Genomic DNA, 24858 nt, shown 5'->3' on the forward strand with positions numbered 1-24858 from the left:
GCCGGCTCTACGCATCTGGTCCCCAGTGCATCTCCTTGGGCCGGCTTACATGGCACCAGCCTTGCGCACGGTGTCCCCGGTTTGCCTGCATAGCCCAGTGCGGGCTATTCCACCTCGCCGCACTGGCAGAGCGACCGTGAGTATTCAACCAGGTAAGGTTGGGCAGTCTCGGTGCTCAAGAGCTCCAGTGCGCCTGCACGGTCCGGTCTACACAGTATCACCTCCACGCACCAGCCCTCCGGTGGCAGCTCCCCGCACCAGGCTTCCTGTGCGTGTCCTCGGCCCAGTACCACCAGTGCCAGCACCACGCATCAGGCCTACAGTGCGCCTCGCCTCTCAGGCGCTGCCAGAGCCTTCCTCCTCTCCTGCACTGCCGGAGTCTCCCGCCTGTTTAGCGCTGCCAGAGCCTTCCTCCTCTACAGCGCTGCCGGAGTCTCCCGCCTGGCCAGAGCTTCCAGTCTGCATGGAGCGGCCAGAGCTTCCAGTCTGCATGGAGCGGCCAGAGCTGCCAGTCTGCAAGGAGCTGCCAGTCTGCAAGGAGCTGCCAGTCTGCAAGGAGCTGCCAGTCTGCAAGGAGCCGCCAGTCTGCAAGGAGCCGCCAGTCTGCAAGGAGCCTCCAGTCTGCAAGGAGCCGCCAAATCTGCAAGGAGCCGCCAGAGCTGCCAGTCTGCAAGAAGCCGCCAGAGCTGCCAGTCTGCAAGAAGCCGCCAGAGCTGCCAGTCTGCAAGAAGCCGCCAGAGCCGCCAGTCTGCAAGAAGCCGCCAGAGCCGCCAGTCTGCAAGAAGCCGCCAGAGCCGCCAGTCAGCATGGAGCCGCCAGTCAGCATGGAGCCGCCAGAGCCGCCAGTCAGCATGGAGCCGCCAGAGCCGCCAGTCAGCATGGAGCAGCCAGAACCGCCAGTCAGCATGGAGCAGCCAGAGCCGCCAGTCAGCATGGAGCAGCCAGAGCCGCCAGTCAGCATGGAGAAGCCAGAGCCGCCAGTCAGCATGGAGCAGCCAGAGCCGTCAGTCAGCATCAGTCAGCATGGAGCAGCCAGAGCCGCCAGTCAGCATGGAGCAGCCAGACTCTTCCAGATCCGCCAGACTCTTCCAGATCCGCCAGTCAGCCAGGATCTTCCAGATCTGCCAGCCAGCCAGGATCCGCCAGTCAGCCAGACTCTTCCAGATCCGCCAGACTCAGCCAGGATCCGCCAGTCAGCCAGGATCTTCCAGATCCGCCAGTCAGCCAGGATCTGCCAGTCAGCCGGACTCTTCCAGATCCGCCAGTCAGCCCAGAGGCGCCAGAGCCCCTCAGCCCAGAGGCGCCAGAGCCCCTCAGCCCAGAGGCGCCAGAGCCCCTCAGCCCAGAGGCGCCAGAGCCCCTCTGTCCCGAGCTGCCCCTCTGTCCCGAGCTGCCCCTCTTGTCCCGAGCTGCCCCTCTGTCCCGAGCTGCCCCTCTGTCCCGAGCTGCCCCTCTGTCCCGAGCTGCCCCTCTGTCCCGAGCTGCCCCTCTGTCCCGAGCTGCCCCTCTGTCCCGAGCTGCCCCTCAGTCCAGTGGGGTTATATAGTAGGGTCGCCGTAGTTAGGAGGCCAAGGAAGCGGACAAGGTGGTGGACAAAGACTATGGTGAAGTGGGGGCCACATCCAGCACCAGAGCCGCCACCGCAGACAGATGCCCACCCAGACCCTCCCCAATAGGTTCAGGTTTTGCGGCCGGAGTCCGCACCTTGGGGGGGGACGACTGTCACACCCTGATCATAGTTTGCTTTGTATGTTTATATGTTTTGTTTGGTCAGGGTGTGATCTGAGTGGGCATTCTATGTTGTGTGTCTAGTTTGTCGGTTTCTGTGTTTGGCCTGATATGGTTCTCAATCAGAGGCAGGTGTTAGTCATTGTCTCTGATTGGGAACCATATTTAGGTAGCCTGTTTGGTGTTGGGTTTTGGGTCCTTTTTGTCCTTATGTCTGTCGTGTGCTAGTTTGCACTAGTATTAGGCTGTTTCGGTTTTCTTGTTACGTTTGTTTGTTTTGTATTTGATTAGTGTTTACTTTTGTTTCATTAAACATGGATCGTAATAGACACGCCGTATTTTGGTCCGACTCTCTTTCACCTACAGAAAACCGTGACACCCTTTGTTATAGCAAGCCTAAGTAAGTTCAGGAGTAAACATTTGCTTAACAAGTTACATAAGTTTCATGGACTCTGTGTGCCATAATAGTGTTTAACATAATTTTTGAATGATACCTCATCTCTGTGCCCTAAATAAAATTTAAAAAAGACATTGAATATCCTTTTGAGCAAGGTGAAGTTAGTAATGACACTTTGGGTGGTGTATCAATACAACCAGTCACTACAAAGATACAGGCGTCCTTCCTAACTCAGTTGCCAGAGAGGAAGGAAACCGCTCAGGGATTTCACCAAGAGGCCAATGGTGATTTTAAAACAGTTACTGCGTTTAATGGCGGGTGATAGGAGAAGACTGAGGATGGATCAGCAACATTGTCGTTACTCCACAACACTAACCCAATTGACAGAGTGAAAAGAAGGAAGCCTGAACAGAAACATTTTTTCCAAAACATACATCCTGTTCGCAAGAAAGCACTAAAGTAATACTGCAAAAAATGTGACAAAGCACTTTTTGTTTTTAAAACAATACAACACATTACTGAGTACCACTCTCCATATTTTCAAGCATAGTGGTGGCTGCATCATGTTATGGGTATGCTTGTAATCGTTAAGGACTGGGGAGTTTTTCAGGATAAAAAAATAAACAGAATGGGGCTAAACACAGGCTAAGTCCTAAAGAAAAACCTGGTTCAGTCTACTTTCCACTAGACACTGGGAGATAAATTCACCTTTCAGCAGGACAATAACCTAAAAGACAACGCCAAATCTACACTGGAGTTGCTTACCAAGAAGACAGGTGAATGTGGCCAAGTTTTCACTTAAATCTACTTGGAAATCTATGGCAAGACCTGACAATTGTTGTCTAGCAATGATCAACAACCAATTTGACAGAGCTTGAAGTATTTTGAAAAGAATAATGGGTACATTTTGCACAGTCCAAGTGTAGAAAGCTCTTAGAGACATACCCACAAAAACTCACAGCTGTAATTGCTGCCAAAGTGCTTCTACAAACTACTGACTCAGGGGTGTGAATACTTATGTAAATGAGATATTTTCTGTATATATATATTTCAATAAGTTAGCAAAAATGTAAAACAAAATATTTTCACTTTGTCATTATGGGGCATTGTGTGTACTGTAGATGAGTGAGAAAAAAATATTTAAGCCATTTTGAATTCAGGCTGTAAAAAAATGTGGAATAAGTCAAGGAGTATGAATACTTTCTGAAGGCACTGTAAAAATGCAATCAATCTCAACTCCCATTAAAAGGCATGCATAGACAGAAGCGTTCCTTTTTATGATGCTTGGAGTAGAAAACAGAGTGGGATAGACCCCAGATAGACATATTGCAGCAGACCAGGAGAAATAGGGGTATTGTTCCGAGGTTAGATCCCAGATCAGATGGATGAGCCTCATTCTCCTCAAGCATGGGCCAGTCAGGGGTGACAGTGACACAGAGGGTTCTGGGTAAGGGGCAGTGGTGGAAAACTTTGACTTTTGATCCTTAAAAATATTCTTAAGTATCAAAAGTACACACAGTACCCCAAGTATAAATAATTTATGTTTAGCAAACGAGATGGCACAATTTTCTTCTTCTTTTTTACGGATAGCCAGAAGCACAATCCAACATCATTTACAAACTAAGCATTTGTGATTTGTGAGTCCGCCAGATAAGAGGCAGCAGGGATGACCAGGGATGTTCTCTTGATTAATGTGTGAATTGGACTATTTTCCTGTACTGCTAAGCATTAAAATGCGAGTAATTTTGGTTGTCAGGGAAAATGTATGGAGTAAAAAGTACATAATTATCCTTAGGAATGTAGTGAAGTAAAAGTAAAAGTAGTCAAAAATATAAACAGTAAAGTACAAATACCCCCCAAAACTACTTAAGTAGTACTTTAAAGTATTTTTACTTAAGTACTTTACACCACTGGTAAGGGGCAGGAAAACGAACCAAACAAAAATATAATTCAACCTCAAACCACCTGGAAACCCTTTGGCACAACCAACCAGGGTGAATTAACCACACAATTAGAGTCTTGAATGTGTTCATCTTCCATGTGCTATGTCTGAGAGATTCTCACATGCTAAGTGTCCTCTCTACTGACTGTCAATCCCATCCTCAGTCTCCTAAGTCCCCATTTGGCTGACCCATAGAGCTCAGTCCAGCTCAAACTGTTGTACAACAGGAATGGCAGACTACACACATCTCTGACCTCTTGGCAACAGTATGGAAACTTTTTCACCTCATTAAGTCCTGTAAGCGGTTAATGCTACTTCTTGCTCCTTTTCCTAAATGTCAACCAATTGTGCCATCGATAGGAATTCAGCATCTTTTTGTTCTCTGTCTCTTTAACAAGAGGACTCAGTGGCAAGGCGTCAGATAAGATTTGAGGTACAAAACGCACATACACTGCATTCGGAAACTATTCAGACCCCTTGACTTTTTCCACTTCTTGTTACGTTACAGCCTTATTCTAAAATGTATTCAATTAGTTTACCCCTCATCAATCTACACACAGTACCCCATAATGAGAAAGCGAAAACAGGTTCAGAAATGTTTGCAAATGTATTTAAAAATAAATAAAAACAGAAATACACAGAACACAGTGGGATCCATCATTCTTAAATGGAAGAAGCTTGGAACCACCAAGAATCTTCCTAGAGCTGGCCGCCTGGCCAAACTGAGCAATTAGGGGAGAAGGGTCTTGGTCAGAGAGGTGACCAAGAACCAGATAGTCACTTTGACAGAGCTCCAGAGTTCCTCTGTGGAGATGGGAGAACCTTCTAGAAGGACAACCATCTCTGTAGCACTCCACCAGTCAGGCCTATATGGCCAAACGGAAGCCATTCTTCAGTAAAAGGCACATGACAGCTCGCTTGGAGCTTGCCAAAAGGCACCTAAAGGATAAGATAAGATTCTCTGGTCTGACGAAACCAAGATTGAACTCTTTGAACTGAATGCCAAGCGTGAAGTCTGGAGGAAAGCTGGCACCATTCCTACGGTGAAGGATGGTGGTGGCAGCATCATGCTGTGGGGATGTTTTTCAGCAGCAGGGACTGGGATACTAGTCAAGATCGAGGGAAATATTAACAGAGCAATGTACAGAGAGAGATCCTTGATGAAAACCTGCTCCAGAACATTCAGGACCTTAGACTGGGTCGAGGTTTCACATTCCAACAAGACAACATCCATAAGCACACTGCCAAAACAACTCAGGAGTGGCTTCATGACAAGTCTCAATGTCCTTGAGTGGCCCCGCCAGAGCCTGGACTTGAACCCGATCGAAAAATCTTTGGAGAGACCTGAAAATAGCTGTGCAGCGACACTCCCCATCCAGCCTGACAGGGCTTGAGAGGATCTGCAGAGAAGAATGGGAGAAACTCCCCAAATACAGGCGTGCCAAGCTTGCAGCATACCCAAGAAGACTAGAGGCTGTAATTGCTGCCAAAGTTGCTTCAACAAAGTACTGAGTAAAGGGTCTGAATACATATGTAAATGTCATATTTCAGTTTTGTATTTTTAATACATTTGCAAACATTTCTAAAAACCTGTTTTTGCTATGTCAATATTTATTTTACTAGGCAAGTCAGTTAACAACAAATTCTTATTTACAATGATGGCCTAGGAACAGTGGGTTAACTGTCTTGTTCAGAACGACAGATTTTTACCTTGTCAGCTCGGGAATTCAATCTAGCAACCTTTCGGATACTGGCCCAATGCTCTAACCACAAGGCTACCTGCCGCCCCAATATGTGTGTAGATTGATGAGGGGGAAATTTTTTTTTAATACATTTTAGAATACGGCTGTAATGTAACAAAATATGGAAAATATCAAAGGGGTGAATGCACTGTAAATGCCTTAAAATTATCTCTACCTTGAGTTTACAATCAAGAGTACACAAGTGAAGGGCAAAGTTACGAGAAATGACAGCTTTGCTCTGTTTGAATGACAATCCCTCTAGAGTGAAACAAGCAGGCTGTTTTTAAGGGAAAGCATGTAATGTGGTTGTCTAAAATCTTATCTGATGGGACACATCGGGCGAGGGATTCTTTGGCAACTCAGGAAGAGCAGGAATCTTGAACGAGAGGAGAAGCTACAGGTAAAAAAAACATGACATTTAATTGTGAGTCAAACACTGGAAGTGGTTCTTAAAATAGAGGAGGCCATTTTTGGTGTGTGTGGCGTCCGAGGAGGCTGGTGGGTAGCGGAACTTGGCATAAGTCTTGTCACTCTCTGATTGGCTGACCCAGGGAAGCTTGATCTTGGTGGCGTGATTGACGATGACATCATCACAGGATCCCACGTGAAGCGAGCCAAGGCCATCAATGAAAAACTCTGAAAAGAACCAATGGGTCAGAGCAAAAGGAAAGAGGTTTGTTTTTATGCTGAGGGCACTTCAGGTATCACACAATTTATATGAACAAATGCAACTCACCAACATGAGAAGAAGCAATTTTGTTCCCACCTCGACCTTTTGGATAACTGTTAATGACTATTAAGACTGCAAAAATGGGTTTTGTGGTTTTGTGCCCAAGTATCCAAATGTTCTCTTCCATTTGGTTTTGAAGTACTGTTACTTATATGACCTTCTTCCAAATGTAGATGGTGCAGCTCAGGGGTTAAATTGGGAATTCAGAGGTGGAGGAGCCCTATTTGGAGGGGTTAGGATGAGGGTTGAACCAGTGTTGAACACAAGGTTAGGGTTATGTCAGGATTAGTGTTAAGGTTATGGCTAGGGTTGAACCAGGTTGTACACATGAAGTTAGGATTAGGGCTGGGGTTAGTACTTTTATCCTACTCCTCTTTGGACCAGTAAGGTGCAGGAGCCCAGCTCCAGGTAGCTCAATTTAACCACAGGTGCAGCTGATGTTATGGACAGGTACACCCTGTGTGGTGCTGTGCTTTGGGGCCATACTCACCCAGGTGGGCCACTCTGGCCAGGCGGGGGTCGAAGCCCACCTGCTGGACCTTGTCTGTGCGGGCCAGGAAGAAGTTGATGACCCCGTCAGTGACCACACAGTTTGGGAAGCCCTGTATGATGTGGTGGAAGGCCCTCCGCATGTGCAGGCAGTCGCCCTCCTCCTCCTCCCCTTGCTCAATGGAGATGGTCTGCCTGTAGGTGGCAGTGTAGCCTGTGGCCTCCCGCACTGCACCACCCACCTAAAAAACACACACACACACACAATGCATTAACTGATCCTGACACACACATACACACCAGCTTTTCACAAATACTGTGTAGTGTGTACAATGAATAAACAAACATTAGGGATACTTCCAATAGTCTGAAATTGATATTGAGTGCATGCTGTAGTGATTTGATATACAAGGAAACCGATGGAAACCTTTGGACCCGTTGGATCACTATATTCTAAAGGACACAATAAACAAATAAAACTAAAATAAGAACCAGAAAACTGAGAAATATCTGCCTCTGTTTTTCTGGCTGTGCTTTTGTGGGCTGAAGATAGAACTCATTAAAACTATAAACCAGACCAGCTGCTGACATGTGTAACCCATAGACTTCTCGCTCAAGAGCTGGAGTCCCCATCTGTGGCACACAAGTGGTCTATTCTATTCCCCCAGCCCATAGTAAGGTATCAGAGTTGGATTCGGGCTCCAAACAAAACCCACTTCATTCAGCCTTATGTGGATGTCCGATTTTGGCGCTTTTGTGTTTACTTTGTTAACTCTTTACCTTTGTTCATGCATAATATTGCTGTGGTGTGCATGTGCTACAAAGCAAAAATATGCCTGTGAAGAATAGAGGGAGATGGGAGAGTGTGTTGTCAAAATTGCTTGCATCTCAAATCAAATCAAATGTTATTGGTCACATACACGTGTTTAGCAGATGTTATTGCGGGTGTAGCAAAGTGCTAGTTCCAACATTGCAGTAATATCTAACAAATAATAACTCTAAGTAAGGAATGGATTATGAATATATACATATACATATGTCAGAGCGTCATTGGACTAAGATAAAGTATTGCATAGTATAGAGTACAGTATACACATATGAGATGAGTAATGCAAGATACAGAGAGATTATTAAAGTGACTAGTGTCTGGGTTTGTTTTCTTTTGTAACTGGAGAACAAGGCCGGGATTCGATCTTCTCGCTTGTAGCTTTTAAAGGCAAAGCTACTGTGTTTCGAGAGACAGGATGTGGCTAGTTAGGTCATCAACATCAGAGGGGAACGCCACTTCCTCATTTTCCTAATTTGTCATCTTCACAAGACAGCTACTATAGGAGTTTATTTCAATACTCTTTTCATGATGTACTGTAAACCCAAATCATTTTAAAACATTAATTGAACTCATGATGTAAGTTGTGTCTGTCTGGCAAACGACTGGAGTGCTGATTGTGTTCCCTCATAGTACCCAAGATGGAATGTACTGAATCGAGTAGGAGCTGTTTTTGGCTCTGCAGAGTAGCTCCCAGTGAGTCCAGAGAATGCTCCTGAACTCGCCTTGACTGTTGCACAGAAAGTATTGAATTATGTCTTAGTAAAATATCTCACAGACACCACTAACTAAAAAAAAGAAAAAAAAAGAAAAAAAAGAGTATAACTATTTTGATCATCTCATAGCCACGGGAAATAGGGATGCCAAAGGTGCTGCAGCACCCCCTGAAAAATCATAATAAAATACACATTTAAAAAAAAGTAGTTTGTCTTCCCTGGGCCTTTACTAGTACTGTATTAGCAGACTGATATAGCCTTCTGTAGCATGGGATTTTCTTCCTCTCCAGTTATGGAACACTTCACATGAAGAGTCACTTGTGGATGTTCATTATGATACACTCACACACAGTGATTTTAACACACAACTATATTGTGTGTGTTCATTTTATACAGTAATTATTATTCAACATGTCCTTATTCGGGATTTGAACTCACAACCTCTTGGTTAACAGTATGCTTTTTGTATCCCAGAGAACACTAGTGTACTCTAACCATAACATGTATGAACCTGGTGGCACTGCAGAAACATTGATGCACTCCCAACCAATATGTTTAATCCCCAAAGAATGAATGTATGCTCTACAATGTATGTTTAATCCCCAACAAATGAATGTATGCTCTACAATGCATGTTTAATCCCCAAAGAATGAATGTATGCTCTACAATGCATGTTTAATCCCCAAAGAATGAATGTATGCTCTACAATGCATGTTTAATCCCCAAAGAATGAATGTATGCTCTACAATGCATGTTTAATCCCCAAAGAATGAATGTATGCTCTACGATGTAAAGTGTCCTTGAGCACTGCTAGTTTTACATTACTGTTACGTTGGTTGTGATAATTGGACAATTATTTACTTGATTCTGGGAGGCTTTCAACAAAGTGCAGAAATGCATTCTTGCCATTAAGTCTGTGGCCTATAACTCTTTCATGCTGACAGATCTGGCAGTGTAGCTGCACTGTAACATGACCCTGTTGTGGTCACGGTACAAAATTATACAATACTTTACAGTAAATTAAATCAAAATACAGCAGCATACTGTAATTTTATAGAAATAACACCATGTTTTCATATACATTTACTTTGTTTTTACTGCAACTTTGGGCAAAGTGCAGTGTATTCTTAGCAATAAATATACAGTGTATTCGGAAACTATTCAGACCCCTTGACTTTTCCCACATTTTGTTACAGCCTTATTTCTAAAATTGATTAAACTGTTTTTGCCCCCCTAATCAATCTACACACTAATAATGTCTAATAATGTCAAAGCAAAAATAGATTTGTTGAAATTTTAGCAAATTTATTACAAATAAAAAAACTGAAATATCACATTCACATAAATATTCAGACTCTTCACTAAGTACTTTGTTGAAGTGCCTTTGGCAGCGATTACAGCATCGAGTCTTCTTGGGTATGACGCTTGGCACTCCTGTATTTGGGGAGTTTGGATGGGGAGCATTGCTGCACAGCTATTTTCAGGTCTCTCCAAAGAAATTTGATCGGGTTCAAGTCCTGGCTCTGGCTGGGCCAACCGAGGACATTCCGAGACTTGTCCCGAAGCCATTCCTGCGTTGTCTTAGAGTGCTTAGGGTCGTTGTCCGGTTGGAAGGTGAACCTACACCCCAGTCGGAGGTCCTGAGCGCAGGTTTTCATCAAGGATCTCTCCTTTGCTGAGGATTTTTTATTTTATTTAAATCAATTTTATAATGTGGAACAATTCAAGGGCTCTGAATACTTTCCATTATATCCACATAATTGGTGGTGCAACAGGAATTTAAGGTAGCTAGCAACCAAGAGGTTTGAGAGTTCAAATCCCAAGTAATCAACATACAGCATCATACTGTCCTTTCACATTAACACTTTCATTTAGTTGTAAAAACACAGTGTCACGGTATCACATGTTGAGATTTTGCCTCCCCATGTTGTCACATTTATTTCACACGAGATTGTGTTTTCACATGTGATCACATGTTGTCATGTATACAGTCGTGGCCAAAGGTTTTGAGAATGACACAAATATACATTTTCACAAAGTCTGCTGCCTCAGTTTGTATGATTTCAATTTGCATATACTCCAGAATGTTATGAAGAGTGATCAGATGAATTGCAATTAATTGCAAAGTCCCTCTTTGCCATGCAAATTAACTGAATCCCCCAAAAACATTTCCACTGCATTCAGCCCTGCCACAAAAGGACCAGCTGACATCATGTCAGTGATTCTCTCGTGTTGACGAGGACAAGGCTGGAGATCACTCTGTCATGCTGATTGAGTTCGAATAACAGACTGGAAGCTTCAAAAGGAGGGTGGTGCTTGGAATCATTGTTCTTCCTCTGTCAACCATGGTTACCTGTAAGGAAACACGAGCCGTCATCATTGCTTTGCACAAAAAGGGCTTCACAGGCAAGGATATTGCTGCCATTTATCGGATCATCAAGAACTTTAAGGAGAGCGGTTCAATTGTTGTGAAGAAGGCTTCAGGGCGCCCAAGAAAATCCAGGAAGCGCCAAGACCGTCTCCTAAAGTTGATTCAACTGCAAGAATGGTGCACCACCAGTACAGAGCTTGCTCAGGAATGGCAGCAGGCAGGTGTGAGTGCATCTGCACGCACAGTGAGGCAAAGACTTTTGGAGGATGGCCTGGTGTCAAGAAGGGCAGCAAAGAAGCAATTCTTTCCAGGAAAAACATCAGGGACAGACTGATATTCTGCAAAAGGTACAGGGATCGGACTGCTGAGGACTGGGGTAAAGTTTCTCTAATGAATCCCCTTTCCGATTGTTTGGGGCATCCGGAAAAAAGCTTGTCCGGAGAAGACAAGGTGAGCGCTACCATCAGTCCTGTGTCATTCCAACAGTAAAGCATCCTGAGACCATTCATGTGTGGGGTTGCATGTCAGCCAAGGGAGTGGGCTCACTCACAATTTTGCCTAAGAACACAGCCATGAATAAAGAATGGTACTAACACATCCTCCGAGAGCAACTTTTCCCAACCATCCAGGAAAAGTTTGGTGACGAACAATGCCTTTTCCAGCATGATAGAGCACCTTGCCATAAGGCAAAAGTGATAACTAAGTGGCTCGGGGAACAAAACATCGATACATTTTGGGTCCATGACCAGGAATCTCCCCAGACCTTAATCCCATTGAGATCTTGTGGTCAATCCTCAAGAGGCGGGTGAACAAACAAAAACCCACAAATTCTGACAAACTCCAATCATTGATTATGCAAGAATGGGCTGCCATCAGTCAGTTAATTGACAGCATGCCAGGGCGGATTGCAGAGGTCTTGAAAAAGAAGGGTCTGTGATTGTCAATAAAAGCCTTTGACACTTATAAAATGCTTGTAATTATACTTCAGTATTCCATAGTACCAACTGACAAATATATCTAAAGACACTGAGGCAGCAGACTGTGAAAATGTATATTTGTGTCATTCCCAAAACTTTTGGCCACGACTGTAGTTTCATGTTATCACATGTTACTTCACATGTTGCTTCACATGTTGTTATGTGATCAAATTAGATCACAAGAGATCATGTGTTCATGTGAAATTCTTGTGTTTTTTACAGAAGGGTCAGCAAATTATGTCACCACCAAAAAAACTCATCATAAAAAGGAGGGTAGGATTGAACAGTCCCATGCTATATTAAAATCACTAGCAGCAATACAACACACCTGGGTTCAAACACTATTTGAAATGTTTTCACCTGTGCTTAATTAAGCTTACCTGTTGCAATGGAACCAATTGAAAAGTCTCAAAAGGGCAAACCCTTCTCTCTTCAGGCAGGCTAACACAAACGCTCAAAGTATTTGAAATATTTCAAATAGTATTTGAACCCAGGTCAGCAATACAGTATGGCATGGCCTGTGCCCCCTCACCAGATCCAGGGTGGTCTTCTCCAGTACGTCCACTAGTTTCTCCAGCTTGGTGTTGGCCGTGAAAATGAAGTCATCATCCACCCACAACAGATATTTAGTGGTCACCTGGGAAACAGCTAGGTTCCGTCCTGCAAACCATCCCTAGTTGTTGGCAGAGAACAGGATGTGGGACAGAGGAAGCCAAAGCTGCGATAAGACAACTAAGGAAATCTTAGTCAACTATTATTTAAGCAAACAATGTTATTGCTAGACAAAAAACATTACGTGACAGGTACACTGGTTCCTATACATTAAAAAGAGGCAGCAATGTTTAAAAAAAAAAACCTTTCCAAATGGCATGATGTAATGTTCGATGTAGGGGCCAGAGACAGTCTTGGGGTTTTCGCTGTCATCAGCTATTACTATGGTAACAGTGGGATAGTATCGTCGCACGCTGTCGATGAGATCTTGGAGCTTGTCATAGCGCAGGAAAGTTTTGGTTGCTATCGTAACAAGGGCACTGATGTTGTATTCTAGATTGGGAACAGAGAGAGACAAAGTTAGGGTCTTTGACATTACACGTTGATCTCCGATGGGATTTTGGTTATTTTTTAGTTGTGCTAAGTGTTGTGCTGTTGTGAGATGCAGTCGACAGTTGTATTTGTCCACATACCCCCTTTGGGTCCTGTGTTGTAGAGTTTTGGAGTTACACGATGACGGATCTTGATGATGAACATGGCTTGGTGTCCCTCGGTCTCAAACTGCACTGAACGACATAGCGAGAGTATTTTCAACCTCATTACCACAAATATATTACAGACAGTATTTGGTGTAGGTCTTTGTTAATGGACACAACCCAGAAAGCAGTAGTACAGCAGAAAGTCAGGTGTGTCTGGCCTCACCTGTGTCTGCTGTACTAGGGTGGAACAGTGTGTTGGTGTAGGAGACAAACTGTAACTGCCGGTTCAGGTTGGGCAGCAGGCTGCTCATCAGGGTCATGTGCATCTCTCCGTCACCTTTGACCTTTACCCCCTCAACCTCCGCTGCCACATTTAACACTCCCAGGGTGGAGGTGAAGTTGACCTAAGAAGGAAAATAATTAAGAGGGAGACAGGGAACAAAGAAGATAAAGCAATAAGGAAATATGCCGTTTTTTACTTGACAAAGACCAGACAGATGAAATAGTACTGGAAATAATAACTCAAACCAGAAATTATCTGTCTACTTACTGTGTATAGCTCTCTGGGAAGGTCTTGTAAGGCAAGCCCTGAAAACATTTGACATATATTTACTGGCATATTTGATGAAGCTGCTGGATGTTCATCCAATCCAAATACACTGCATCAACTGTCAGCTGGAGTAAACACTTTCTCTGTTGTGCAACAAAATCCTATTCTCTGCTCTAAAACAGTCTTCCAGAACAGCAGGTTATCAAGGTAGTAATAATGGTAATGGTAGAAAAAGAAGTTGTCAGCGGTTGTAATAATAGTACATGTTAGATGGTTGGAACACCTATTGTCTGCCTCTTTAAAAGACTGAGTTCTACCTCCCTGTAAGAATACCCTGATAAAGGTCATTTGAGACCGATACGTTGGTGAATAAGATCAATTCATTGTTGTAAGCATCGCGATTACTTGTACATGAGTTTTGTTTAATTATGTATTGTTGTAAGAGGACAGTCTTTCCCTGAATTTGTTGCTTCATCTAACTACACTTCACTTTCTGTGCTTCCCATATTATACCAGGTCTCCTTGACTATTAAGGTTTTAAATATCAAGGAACCTTCCCGTTTCTATCAAGGTAAAACTAATCCCTGTTATAAATTAGACCTGGGATGAGGATGGTTTTGAGTGGCCGGACTTCCACCCCCTGTGTTGGGTACTGCAGAGGATTGTGGGCCTCGGCCACGATGAGCATATCTGCAGGAGTCTGAGACCTGGAGGGGGACAAATACACATCAGGTGAATAATCAGTATTCACAGCTATTACAGCTAGAATGAAGCTTCATGAACTGTATTAGGCTATTTGTTTCAAAATGGGGTAATGTTGACATCATATCCTTCAAAAGACCTACAGCAACTTGAACCTAAGCCTAAGAATGTACAAGCTTGGAAATGAATCACATGAAAGGACAGACACAGCATCTTCCCCTAGTGTAAGGAATAACTGAGATGATATATGGGATGTCCTTTCAGTTCTGTGCTGGTATACAGTTCTGTGCTGGTATACAGTTCTGTGCTTATACAGTTCTGTGCTGGTATACAGTTCTGTGCTCTCACCTCATCTGGAAGCCCTGGTACTCCTTGGCCCTCCGTCTTTTCATCTCCTCCAGCTCAGAGGCATCAAAAGCAGTGTGCAGGGGGTGGGCCGACACCCGTGGGAACAGCAGCTGGGCAAAGGGCAGGTTCACACCACCACTCTCACCCTCACACACGCACCCGTTACGTGCCAACAGACTGGAGAGAGATGAAAGGGACAATAGGACTCCATCAATTAAATGACAATGAAAATGACAATGAAATACAATATCGGAATTATTTCAAAGGCCTTATTTCAAACTGACCCTGCAACACTCTCCTTCAGGCGATAGGGGATGTTGGCAGATCTTTGGTCCGGTTCTGGGAGCCTCTCCTCCAGGTGCCTCTCTACTATAGGCCCTGGTCTCTGGCGGACATCCACTGTGGTGTAGGCCCTGGTGGGCCAAGAATGGAGGAGGGCAACCACCAACACCACTGATGCCACAATGGCCAACAACACTGTCTTCCTCAGGGAACGCATCCTAAAAACTGGCAAAGCACACAAGGACAAATAGGAAAGTGCTGCGGTCACCACTTGCTTTGGTGGTGAAGTCCAACAGTATGTGACCATATCTGAGGTGACAAGATTAGCCTAATTGCTGGATGAATTGAATGCTGCCATGATTCGGTTATCTTCAGATACAGCAAATGGCAGCTGAGAGTATCACATGACATCTGATTTAACATTCTAAACCATTTTGTATTTGTTATACACCCATTACAGGAAAAGAGAGAGCTGGTATCATACCCTATTGCCTGTATCCACTCAGAGAGAAGATGTCTCCTGTAGGCCATGGCATTCCCCAAAATCCCATAATGAACAGGTAAGGACTTTCCCCATCTGCAAAGCAATGACAAATCAGTTATGTTTTTTCAGCAGTATAACGGAAGTAACTTCTGAGGACATTGTATTATAAATGGCCCAGTGAACAATATTAACATTGGTGAAAATAAAAACAATGGGTTTACATGGGAGGAAACTGCAACATGTAGGTACATCAAAGGTAAGGATGTTTAGCAGATATGATGGCCTTTCATAGTGATAAAGAGCTGTTAACACAACTTTCATCAATACCATTCAGCTAACACCGGAGAGATGCTGAGCAACATCTGCAGCAGGGGGAAAGATAAGGCTCTACACCGGAGAGATGCTGAGCAACATCTACAGCAGGGGGAAAGATAAGGCTCTACACCGGAGAGATGCTGAGCAACATCTACAGCAGGGGGAAAGATAAGGCTCTCCCCTGGAGAGATGCTGAGCAACATCTACAGCAGGGGGAAAGATAAGGCTCTACACCGGAGAAATGCTGAGCAACATCTACAGCAGGGGGAAAGATAAGGCTCTACACCAGAGAGATGCTGAGCAACATCTACAGCAGGGGGAAAGATAAGGCTCTACACCGGAGAGATGCTGAGCAACATCTACAGCAGGGGGAAAGATAAGGCTCTATACAGGAGAGATAACACTTTCCAGGTTGGTGATAGTTTTTATGATAATTTCTAGAGTGTTCAGATAATCAAACAATTCTAATGACTCAGTTTTAAAAACAGAAATGAAAGATCACTCTGGGTCATACTTAGGTCGTTACATTACCTACTTCCTTTGAAGAATGCATCTACTGTAGCGATATCCCACTTCTGACAACAGTGCAGTGAATTCAGGGGTCGCTGTGACTGTCACTGAAGCACCGACTGATGATGAAATGTACAAGCCTCATTGAATTGGCTCATATGAGACTTGGATGTCATAATCGTCTATCAGACTGTCATGTCTCTGTGGCGGTGAATTATATTACTAATATTTTTATTCATGAGATATGAACAGTTTATTTCTAAAATGATATAGCCACTAATTCCACACATTTTTTTCACCAGAAATGATTGCCTATGGGTACCTAGGTTCTCACCTAGCCATTTTAAGATGACTCACTAACAAAGTCACTCTGGATAAGAACATCTGCTAAATGACTAAAATGTCAAATATACAGTGCCTTGCGAAAGTATTCGGCCCCCTTGAAATTTGCGACCTTTTGCCACATTTCAGGCTTCAAAACATAAAGATATAAAACTGTATTTTTTTGTGAAGAATCAACAACAAGTGGGACACAATCATGAAGTGGAACGACATTTATTGGATATTTCAAACTTTTTTAACAAATCAAAAACTGAAAAATTGGGCGTGCAAAATTATTCAGCCCCCTTAAGTTAATACTTTGTAGCACCACCTTTTGCTGCGATTACAGCTGTAAGTCGCTTGGGGTATGTCTATCAGTTTTGCACATCGAGAGACTGAATTTTTTTCCCATTCCTCCTTGCAAAACAGCTCGAGCTCAGTGAGGTTGGATGGAGAGCATTTGTGAACAGCAGTTTTCAGTTCTTTCCACAGATTCTCGATTGGATTCAGGTCTGGACTTTGACTTGGCCATTCTAACACCTGGATATGTTTATTTTTGAACCATTCCATTGTAGATTTTGCTTTATGTTTTGGATCATTGTCTTGTTGGAAGACAAATCTCCGTCCCAGTCTCAGGTCTTTTGCAGACTCCATCAGGTTTTCTTCCAGAATGGTCCTGTATTTGGCTCCATCCATCTTCCCATCAATTTTAACCATCTTCCCTGTCCCTGCTGAAGAAAAGCAGGCCCAAACCATGATGCTGCCACCACCATGTTTGACAGTGGGGATGGTGTGTTCATGGTGATGAGCTGTGTTGCTTTTACGCCAAACATAACGTTTTGCATTGTTGCCAAAAAGTTCAATTTTGGTTTCATCTGACCAGAGCACCTTCTTCCACATGTTTGGTGTGTCTCCCAGGTGGCTTGTGGCAAACTTTAAACAACACTTTTTATGGATATCTTTAAGAAATGGCTTTCTTCTTGCCACTCTTCCATAAAGGCCAGATTTGTGCAATATATGACTGATTGTTGTCCTATGGACAGAGTCTCCCACCTCAGCTGTAGATCTCTGCAGTTCATCCAGAGTGATCATGGGCCTCTTGGCTGCATCTCTGATCAGTCTTCTCCTTGTATGAGCTGAAAGTTTAGAGGGACGGCCAGGTCTTGGTAGATTTGCAGTGGTCTGATACTCCTTCCATTTCAATATTATCGCTTGCACAGTGCTCCTTGGGATGTTTAAAGCTTGGGAAATCTTTTTGTATCCAAATCCGGCTTTAAACTTCTTCACAACAGTATCTCGGACCTGCCTGGTGTGTTCCTTGTTCTTCATGATGCTCTCTGCGCTTTTAACGGACCTCTGAGACTATCACAGTGCAGGTGCATTTATACGGAGACTTGATTACACACAGGTGGATTGTATTTATCATCATTAGTCATTTAGGTCAACATTGGATCATTCAGAGATCCTCACTGAACTTCTGGAGAGAGTTTGCTGCACTGAAAGTAAAGGGGCTGAATAATTTTGCATGCCCAATTTTTCAGTTTTTGATTTGTTAAAAAAGTTTGAAATATCCAATAAATGTCGTTCCATTCATGATTGTGTCCCACTTGTTGTTGATTCTTCACAAAAAAATACAGTTTTATATCTTTATGTTTGAAGCCTGAAATGTGGCAAAAGGTCGCAAAGTTCAAGGGGGCCGAATACTTTCGCAAGGCAATGTAAATGTTTACATACACACACATATATACAAATACACACACACACATATATACAAATACACACACATACATATATACAAATACACACACATACATACATACATACATACAAATACACACACATACAAATACATACATACATACAAATACACACACACACACACACACACACACACACACACACACACACACACACACACACACACACACACACACACACACACACACACACACACACATATATATATATATATATATATGCATTTCAGTCCATGACTAATAATGTTCTGTACTTTGTGTTATTTCACATTTCATGTGGACCCCAGGAAGAGTAGCTGATGCTTTTTGCAGAGGAAAATTAGGATCCTAAAAGAAATAGTACTTTATCAAATAACAAAAAGCTTTTAAATCATGTTCAGATAACATAATGTTGCTCTAATGTAGAATGTCATTCATTGAGCGTTACATTCTGCTTCATAAAAATCAAGTGCTATTTTCATGTAAAAATGTCATGGGATGCCTTTTGCTTTATTGTTTCTGTGTTTGTTGGTAACCCACTCTTTAATGATATGCACACCATTACAGAGTGTGGCTTTAAACAAGAGTACCTTGCACATCCATCCAAACAAAGGACATGCAAATAATCCTACTTTGTGGTACCTTGACTGGTCTAAATGATTTACAGAACGTCTGTAAAGGAAGGCCCCTGACCCCTTGCCATTAGGCTTAGGCTTGGTTTTTTAAAGACATTTTTCACAAAGCACGATAAAAAAGTTATATAGGTCTATGAAATTAAAAACAGAAGTCCATACCTGTTTTTAACTTTCAATGTAGACAAATAAGTCAGGGGCATTTTATTGACACTATGAATATTTCTACTTTAGGAAAGGCACAACAATGTTTCCGATGGAAACAAATGATGACATATACAGTAACCAGCCAGGCAGTCAGCCAGTCATTCATGTCGGTGATCATTATCACAGGGCACACAGATTTCCCTTTAGACTATAGCTGTACCGATTAATTTGGTTGGAGTGTGTGTATAGAAGTGAGGGAGAGTGAATGTGTGTACACAGGGGGTTTTCGAGAGTATGAGTACACAGGGGGTAGCGAGAGTATGTGTACACAGGGGGTAGCGAGAGTATGTGTACACAGGGGGTAGCGAGAGTGTGTAGAGGGGGTAGGGAGAGGACATAGATCTCCATCACATCCCAGCACCAAACCGCAGGTGAGGAGTTGAGAGTTTTTCTTGCTCCAAGTCTACCTCTGGGAAGAGGTGGGACAGCACCTTGAATCCTCTCTACACCACACTATTAGACAAAAAGGTTCAAAAATAGTTAATTGGCTCTTCCCATAAGCAAAACCTTTTTGGTTCCAGGGAAAACCCTTTTTGGTTCCAGTTGGAACCCTTTTTGAATTTGGGTTCCATGTAGAACCCTTTGTGGAAAGGGTCCTACATGGAAGACAAAAGGGTTCTACCTGGAACCAAAAATGTTTTTTCAGAGGGTTCTCCTATGGGGTCAGCCGGAGAACCCTTTTGGGTTCTAGATATCTCCTTTTTTTCTAAGTGCATGATTATATGATGACATGGAACAGTCAATAATGTTGGAGCTCCATCAGCTGTCAGGTTCTTATTGTTCCTGTGGGAATGGTATGGCCGGTGGGACTGAGCAGGGATGCTCATCCTGCCTTTAGTGTGGTCAGTAGGAAGAGATCAAAATAGGGAAAAGGCCATTACATTTTAGTCATCTAGCAGATGCTCTCATCCAGAGCGACTTACAGGAGCATGTAGGGTTAAGTGCCTTGCTGAAGGGTACAGACAGATTTTTCACCTCGTCGGCTTGGGGATTCAAACCAGCGACTTTTCGGTTACTGGCCCAACGCTCTTAGGGGCAGATTCCGACCCGAGTTAAGCATGCGTAAATGGAACGTAATTTCCTTTTTATGTCCTTTTTCCCCTATGCGTATTCTGACCTTGAACTTAAGCATGTGAAGAGCATGCTATTCACCCGCTATTCATTTGGGTGGAGATCAAATAGATGAAGGTGTGGCGGAGGTGTGTCTACAGATACCCGGTTTCTGACCTTGACTCAATTCCCTAATAATGCCACCACCTTTACGTGCAAGGAAACCATGAATAAGGTCTAACCAACCTACCGGTTCCAAGTGGAAAAAGCATCTACTTAATTTCCCCCCCGATAGAAATAACACCATTCTCCATGCACTGTAATTTACAACTTGTTAAGAGCTATTGATCAGAGCTAGGTAAATTAGTAATCTGTTTTGATAAGGGAATCTGTTTTCACAAGGGAATTGTAAATATAAATGAGACTTTATTTAGATCTATTTTACATTATAATTGCTGGAGACAAAATGTGAAACCAGCCATATGACAGAAAACTGGAAAAGTCATCAACTTTCCAACAGTAAGGTTTATGAAATGCTGTGCCATTATGCAGAATTGAACATCTATGGCCTTTTAACCTCTAAACCGGGACAGTTGTTGCTAACGTGCGCTAATGTGACTGGAATGACGTTGTATACAACTGCCAACTTTACGGGACATACACATGTATTATATGGGAAGAAAGCTTAAATTCTTGTTAATCTAACTGCAGTGTCCAATTTAACAGTAGCTATTACAATGAAAACAATATCATGCTATTGTTTGAGGAGAGTGCACAACAACAAAAAACTTTTAGGCAACTGGTTTGATACATTCACCTCTGAAGGTAAATAATATACTTACATTCAGTAATCTTGCTCTGATTTGTCATCCTGAGGGTCCCATAGATAAAATGTAGCATTTTGTTTGATAAAATACATTTTTATGTTCAAATGTAGGAACTAGGTTCTACAGTTTGACCCCACTGCTGTCACTGGCTCCCACCCACCCCGCCATCTAGTGTAGAAGCTAATGAGCCATCATGTATGACATTCCTAGGAGTGTGTAAACTAAAAAATAAATATTACCACAGTATTTTTGTATGTTCTCTACAGTTATGTACTTGAAATGTATCAATTGACCAATTCAGCACATTTGGGCAAACTCCTGGCAGACTTGACACAAAATATTGTGCAGTAACGTAATTCTTCACTGGATCAGTCTGAAACTTTGCATACACACAGACACAAAATCTAAATGACACCTAGATTCCTATCTGAAAGTATGGCCTTTCTCTTGTATTTCAATGATGGAACAAAACATTTTTTGAAAACCATTGTTTTTTTGTTTGTATTATTTTTACCAGATCTAATTGGTTATATTTCCACAAACTTTAAAGTGTTTCCTTTCAAATGGTATCAAGAATACACATATCCTTGCTTCAGGTCCTACGCTACAGGCAGTTAAAATGACACCCATATCTTAGGCGTAAATTGAAAAAAAGGGTACGATCCTTAAGAGAGATGTGCAGTCTGAATATCTTAGTTATAGGCTACCACGACTTTCTCTGTCTCCTATTTCTATCATGTTAAATATTAGCCACCATCAGTATCAACCATAAGTAGGACGAAAAACCACACATATTCAACTGCCAATTTACTGTTAGTTTTCTTCCGTTAATATAGCCTACATTATTATTAAATTTAATTACATTGTTTCGTTTCCCTTCATTTGCTTCCTCTGTAAATGCTGTCACAGCCATGTGGTTGTTGCTGAGGATCATTAGTAACAATTGATAATAAAACATTTGTGGGGAGATAATTAAATAGTTCTGGAGCGGTGTGCAGACCAGGTCGTAACAGTTGGAACCCGACGCATGGCGCAGTTCTGGCCGTGTCATCACACAGCTCCATGGTTAGTGCAGGCAATAGATGAGGGCGTTGCCTACTATTCTGTGGTGGAAAAAGTACCCAATTGTCATACTTGAGTAAAAGTATAGATACCTTAATAGAAAGTTACTCAAGTAAAAGTCACCCAGTAAAATACTGGAGTAAAAGTCAAAGTATTTGGTTCTAAATATCCTTAAGTATCCAGAGTAAATGTAATTTCTAAAATATACCTATGTATCAAAAGTAAAACTAAAAGTATAAATAATCTCAAATTCCTTCTATTAAAGCAAAGCAGGCGGCACCATTTTTAAAAATGTATAGTTAGCCAGGAGCACATTCAGACATTTACAAAAGTCACATTTGTGTTTAGTGAGTCCACCAGATCAGAGGCAGAAGGGATGACCATATGTTGTCTTGATAAGTGCGTGATTTGGACCATTTTCTATGTCCTCCTAAGCATTCAAAATGTAACGAGTAGTTTTGGGTGTCAGGCAAAATGTATGGAGTAAAAAGTACATTATTTTCTTTAGGAATGTAGTGAAGTAGTAAAAAGATACCCCAAAACAACACCTAATGCCAATATATTTAGGAAATGGAGTGAGACATTCAGAGGTATTGGGAGGGTTTTAGTGAGACACCGCTGTGTTCAGTCACGGGTCTAATATTGAGAGGAGAGGGAGGACTGAGGACTGTGTCCTAACCTGTCATGGAGGGGAGGGCTTTTTTGTTTCAATTGTTGTAATACATTTTGCAGGGTCATTGGGATGGAATGGCAGAGTTTTGTAATTTTATATATAGTAGATATGTTTGCTGTTTTTTCTGGAATACCTGGTTTACAATTATTTAGTTGGTAACTGGATAGTCATTTTATAGCTATCATAAGTTACTTTTCTCCCCTTTTATCCATCAAACTGGTATTCACATCACCACAGATGGATTATGGCTAATTTAGTGATCATTTCCTGTAACCTGAGGAGTTCTAATGAGCCAAATAAGCAAATGAAATGTCTTGACTTATTACATAGGAATAAAGTTGAGATTGCTCTATTGGAAGAGACATCTTTTGGAGGGTGATGTCCATAGACGTCAAAACAAATACTACAAACTGGCAGCTGATTCCTGCTTCATATCTAAATCAAAAGGGGTGCTCATTCTACATAAACACATTCTACACCTTACAATTGAAAAAAGTGGAAATGATAAACAGATTTACTTACATATGTTCCACACTGTATGGAAGGGAAATAGGAGCATATATAGATACAAATGCTAACTCCTATAACAAATATTTTCTCCCTTCTGTAACCAGAAGCCTGCTCAATTGACCGGATTATACGCTTATTATTGGAACTGACATGAATGTCATTATTGATTCTAAGATAGTTCTGGACCTTCTCATAGCTCATCACGAGTGAATGCTTCCAATGCACTTAAACAATTTCTTAAATATCTTAATCTTAAATGACTGTTGGAGATTTCATAATCCCACAACTAAGGACAATATATGCTTTTCTGCTAGATTTAAGACTGATATTACAGGTAACATGGAATTTATAAAAACATTACAGGCCGTTCTATCTGAAAATAATCAATTTTTTTGTATATTTAAAACCTTCCCAATGAAAAAGTGTGCACTGAAATGGAGGTTTAATAATACTTTACAGAAATTAAGATGTCAGGAGATCAGTAAATTGTAAAATAATTGTAAAATGCTTGAAGACTGTCAAAAACAACTATTCAGACAGAGAAATTGAGCTAAAAACAAATATACTTGAACTTAATGACCTGTTGCGACGTTGAGCAGAATTCCTTATGCAGAGGGTGCGACAAAAATACTATTTTCAGGGGAGTTGGCCTAGCCACTTACTGGCGCTACAGCTTAAACAACATCAATACAGCTGATCTGATCCCCTACTAAGGAACTGATATCTGATCCTACAGAAATAAACAACTTTTAGAGCATATTATTCAGATTTATACGATTCCTCACATAGCTTTGATACTTATGCTTGTCAGCAGTTTCTGGAGAACCTTACGCTGCCCAAACTCTCTCAGGAAGAAACCGTTTTATTAGATGAACATATCACTTTATCTGAACTGAAAGCTGCTCTTTTATATATGAATAAAGATAAAGAGCCTGGTATTGATAGAATAACTCCTGAACTCATTCTCAACTTTTGCGATGAGCTCGGACTAGTTATTCTTGAATTGCTTAACATTGCTATTGAAAAAGGACTAATCCACAGATACATTAATACAGCTATTATATTCCTAATCCCTAAGAAAGGAAAATACCTCAAATTGTGCAAATTTTCAGCCAATCAGTTTAATCGGAACAGAAAATAAGTTGTATGCCAAAGGGCGACAGAGAAAGTTATTAACAAGCTCATACATCCTGACCAAACAGGGTTTATTAAGGGTTGTCTGACAGCCGATAACATGCGCCGCCTGTTTCATGTGGTTGCCGAGGGTTCCAATCTGGATACCCTGTGTTACCATGAGATGCAGAGAAAGCCTTTCACCCCTTAGAATGGGAATATTTATGGCTTGTTCTTTTACATTTTACTCATGGGGTTAGATGGCCTAGTGGTTAGAGCGTTGGACTAGTAACCGGAAGGTTGCAAGTTCAAATCCCCGAGCTGACAAGGTACAAATCTGTCGTTCTGCCCCCGAACAAGCAGTTACCACACTGTTCCTAGGCAGTCATTGAAAATAAGAATTTGTTCTTAACTGACTTGCCTAGTTA

The 24858-nt window shown here is 42.2% G+C and overlaps 1 protein-coding gene across 1 annotated transcript in view; it reads right to left on the reverse strand.

Moving 5' to 3' along the window:
* Positions 1–2409: 2409 nt before the first annotated feature.
* The window catches only part of LOC135539983 (beta-1,4 N-acetylgalactosaminyltransferase 1-like), a 33279-nt gene continuing 10830 nt past the window's right edge, over positions 2410–24858 (reverse strand). Inside the window, exons 2-12 of the mRNA XM_064966264.1 lie at positions 15475–15567; positions 14993–15215; positions 14709–14885; positions 14259–14365; positions 13659–13696; positions 13332–13512; positions 13103–13195; positions 12775–12962; positions 12451–12591; positions 7030–7270; positions 2410–6445 (exon numbers count right to left, since the gene is read on the reverse strand). Coding sequence (XP_064822336.1) covers positions 6228–6445; positions 7030–7270; positions 12451–12591; positions 12775–12962; positions 13103–13195; positions 13332–13512; positions 13659–13696; positions 14259–14365; positions 14709–14885; positions 14993–15207 — 1599 coding nt within the window. The 5' untranslated portion in view covers positions 15208–15215; positions 15475–15567 and the 3' untranslated portion in view covers positions 2410–6227. The remainder of the gene's footprint in view (positions 6446–7029; positions 7271–12450; positions 12592–12774; positions 12963–13102; positions 13196–13331; positions 13513–13658; positions 13697–14258; positions 14366–14708; positions 14886–14992; positions 15216–15474; positions 15568–24858) is intronic.

The sequence above is a fragment of the Oncorhynchus masou genome, chromosome 5, assembly GCF_036934945.1.
Source record: "Oncorhynchus masou masou isolate Uvic2021 chromosome 5, UVic_Omas_1.1, whole genome shotgun sequence".
Taxonomy (NCBI): domain Eukaryota; kingdom Metazoa; phylum Chordata; class Actinopteri; order Salmoniformes; family Salmonidae; genus Oncorhynchus; species Oncorhynchus masou.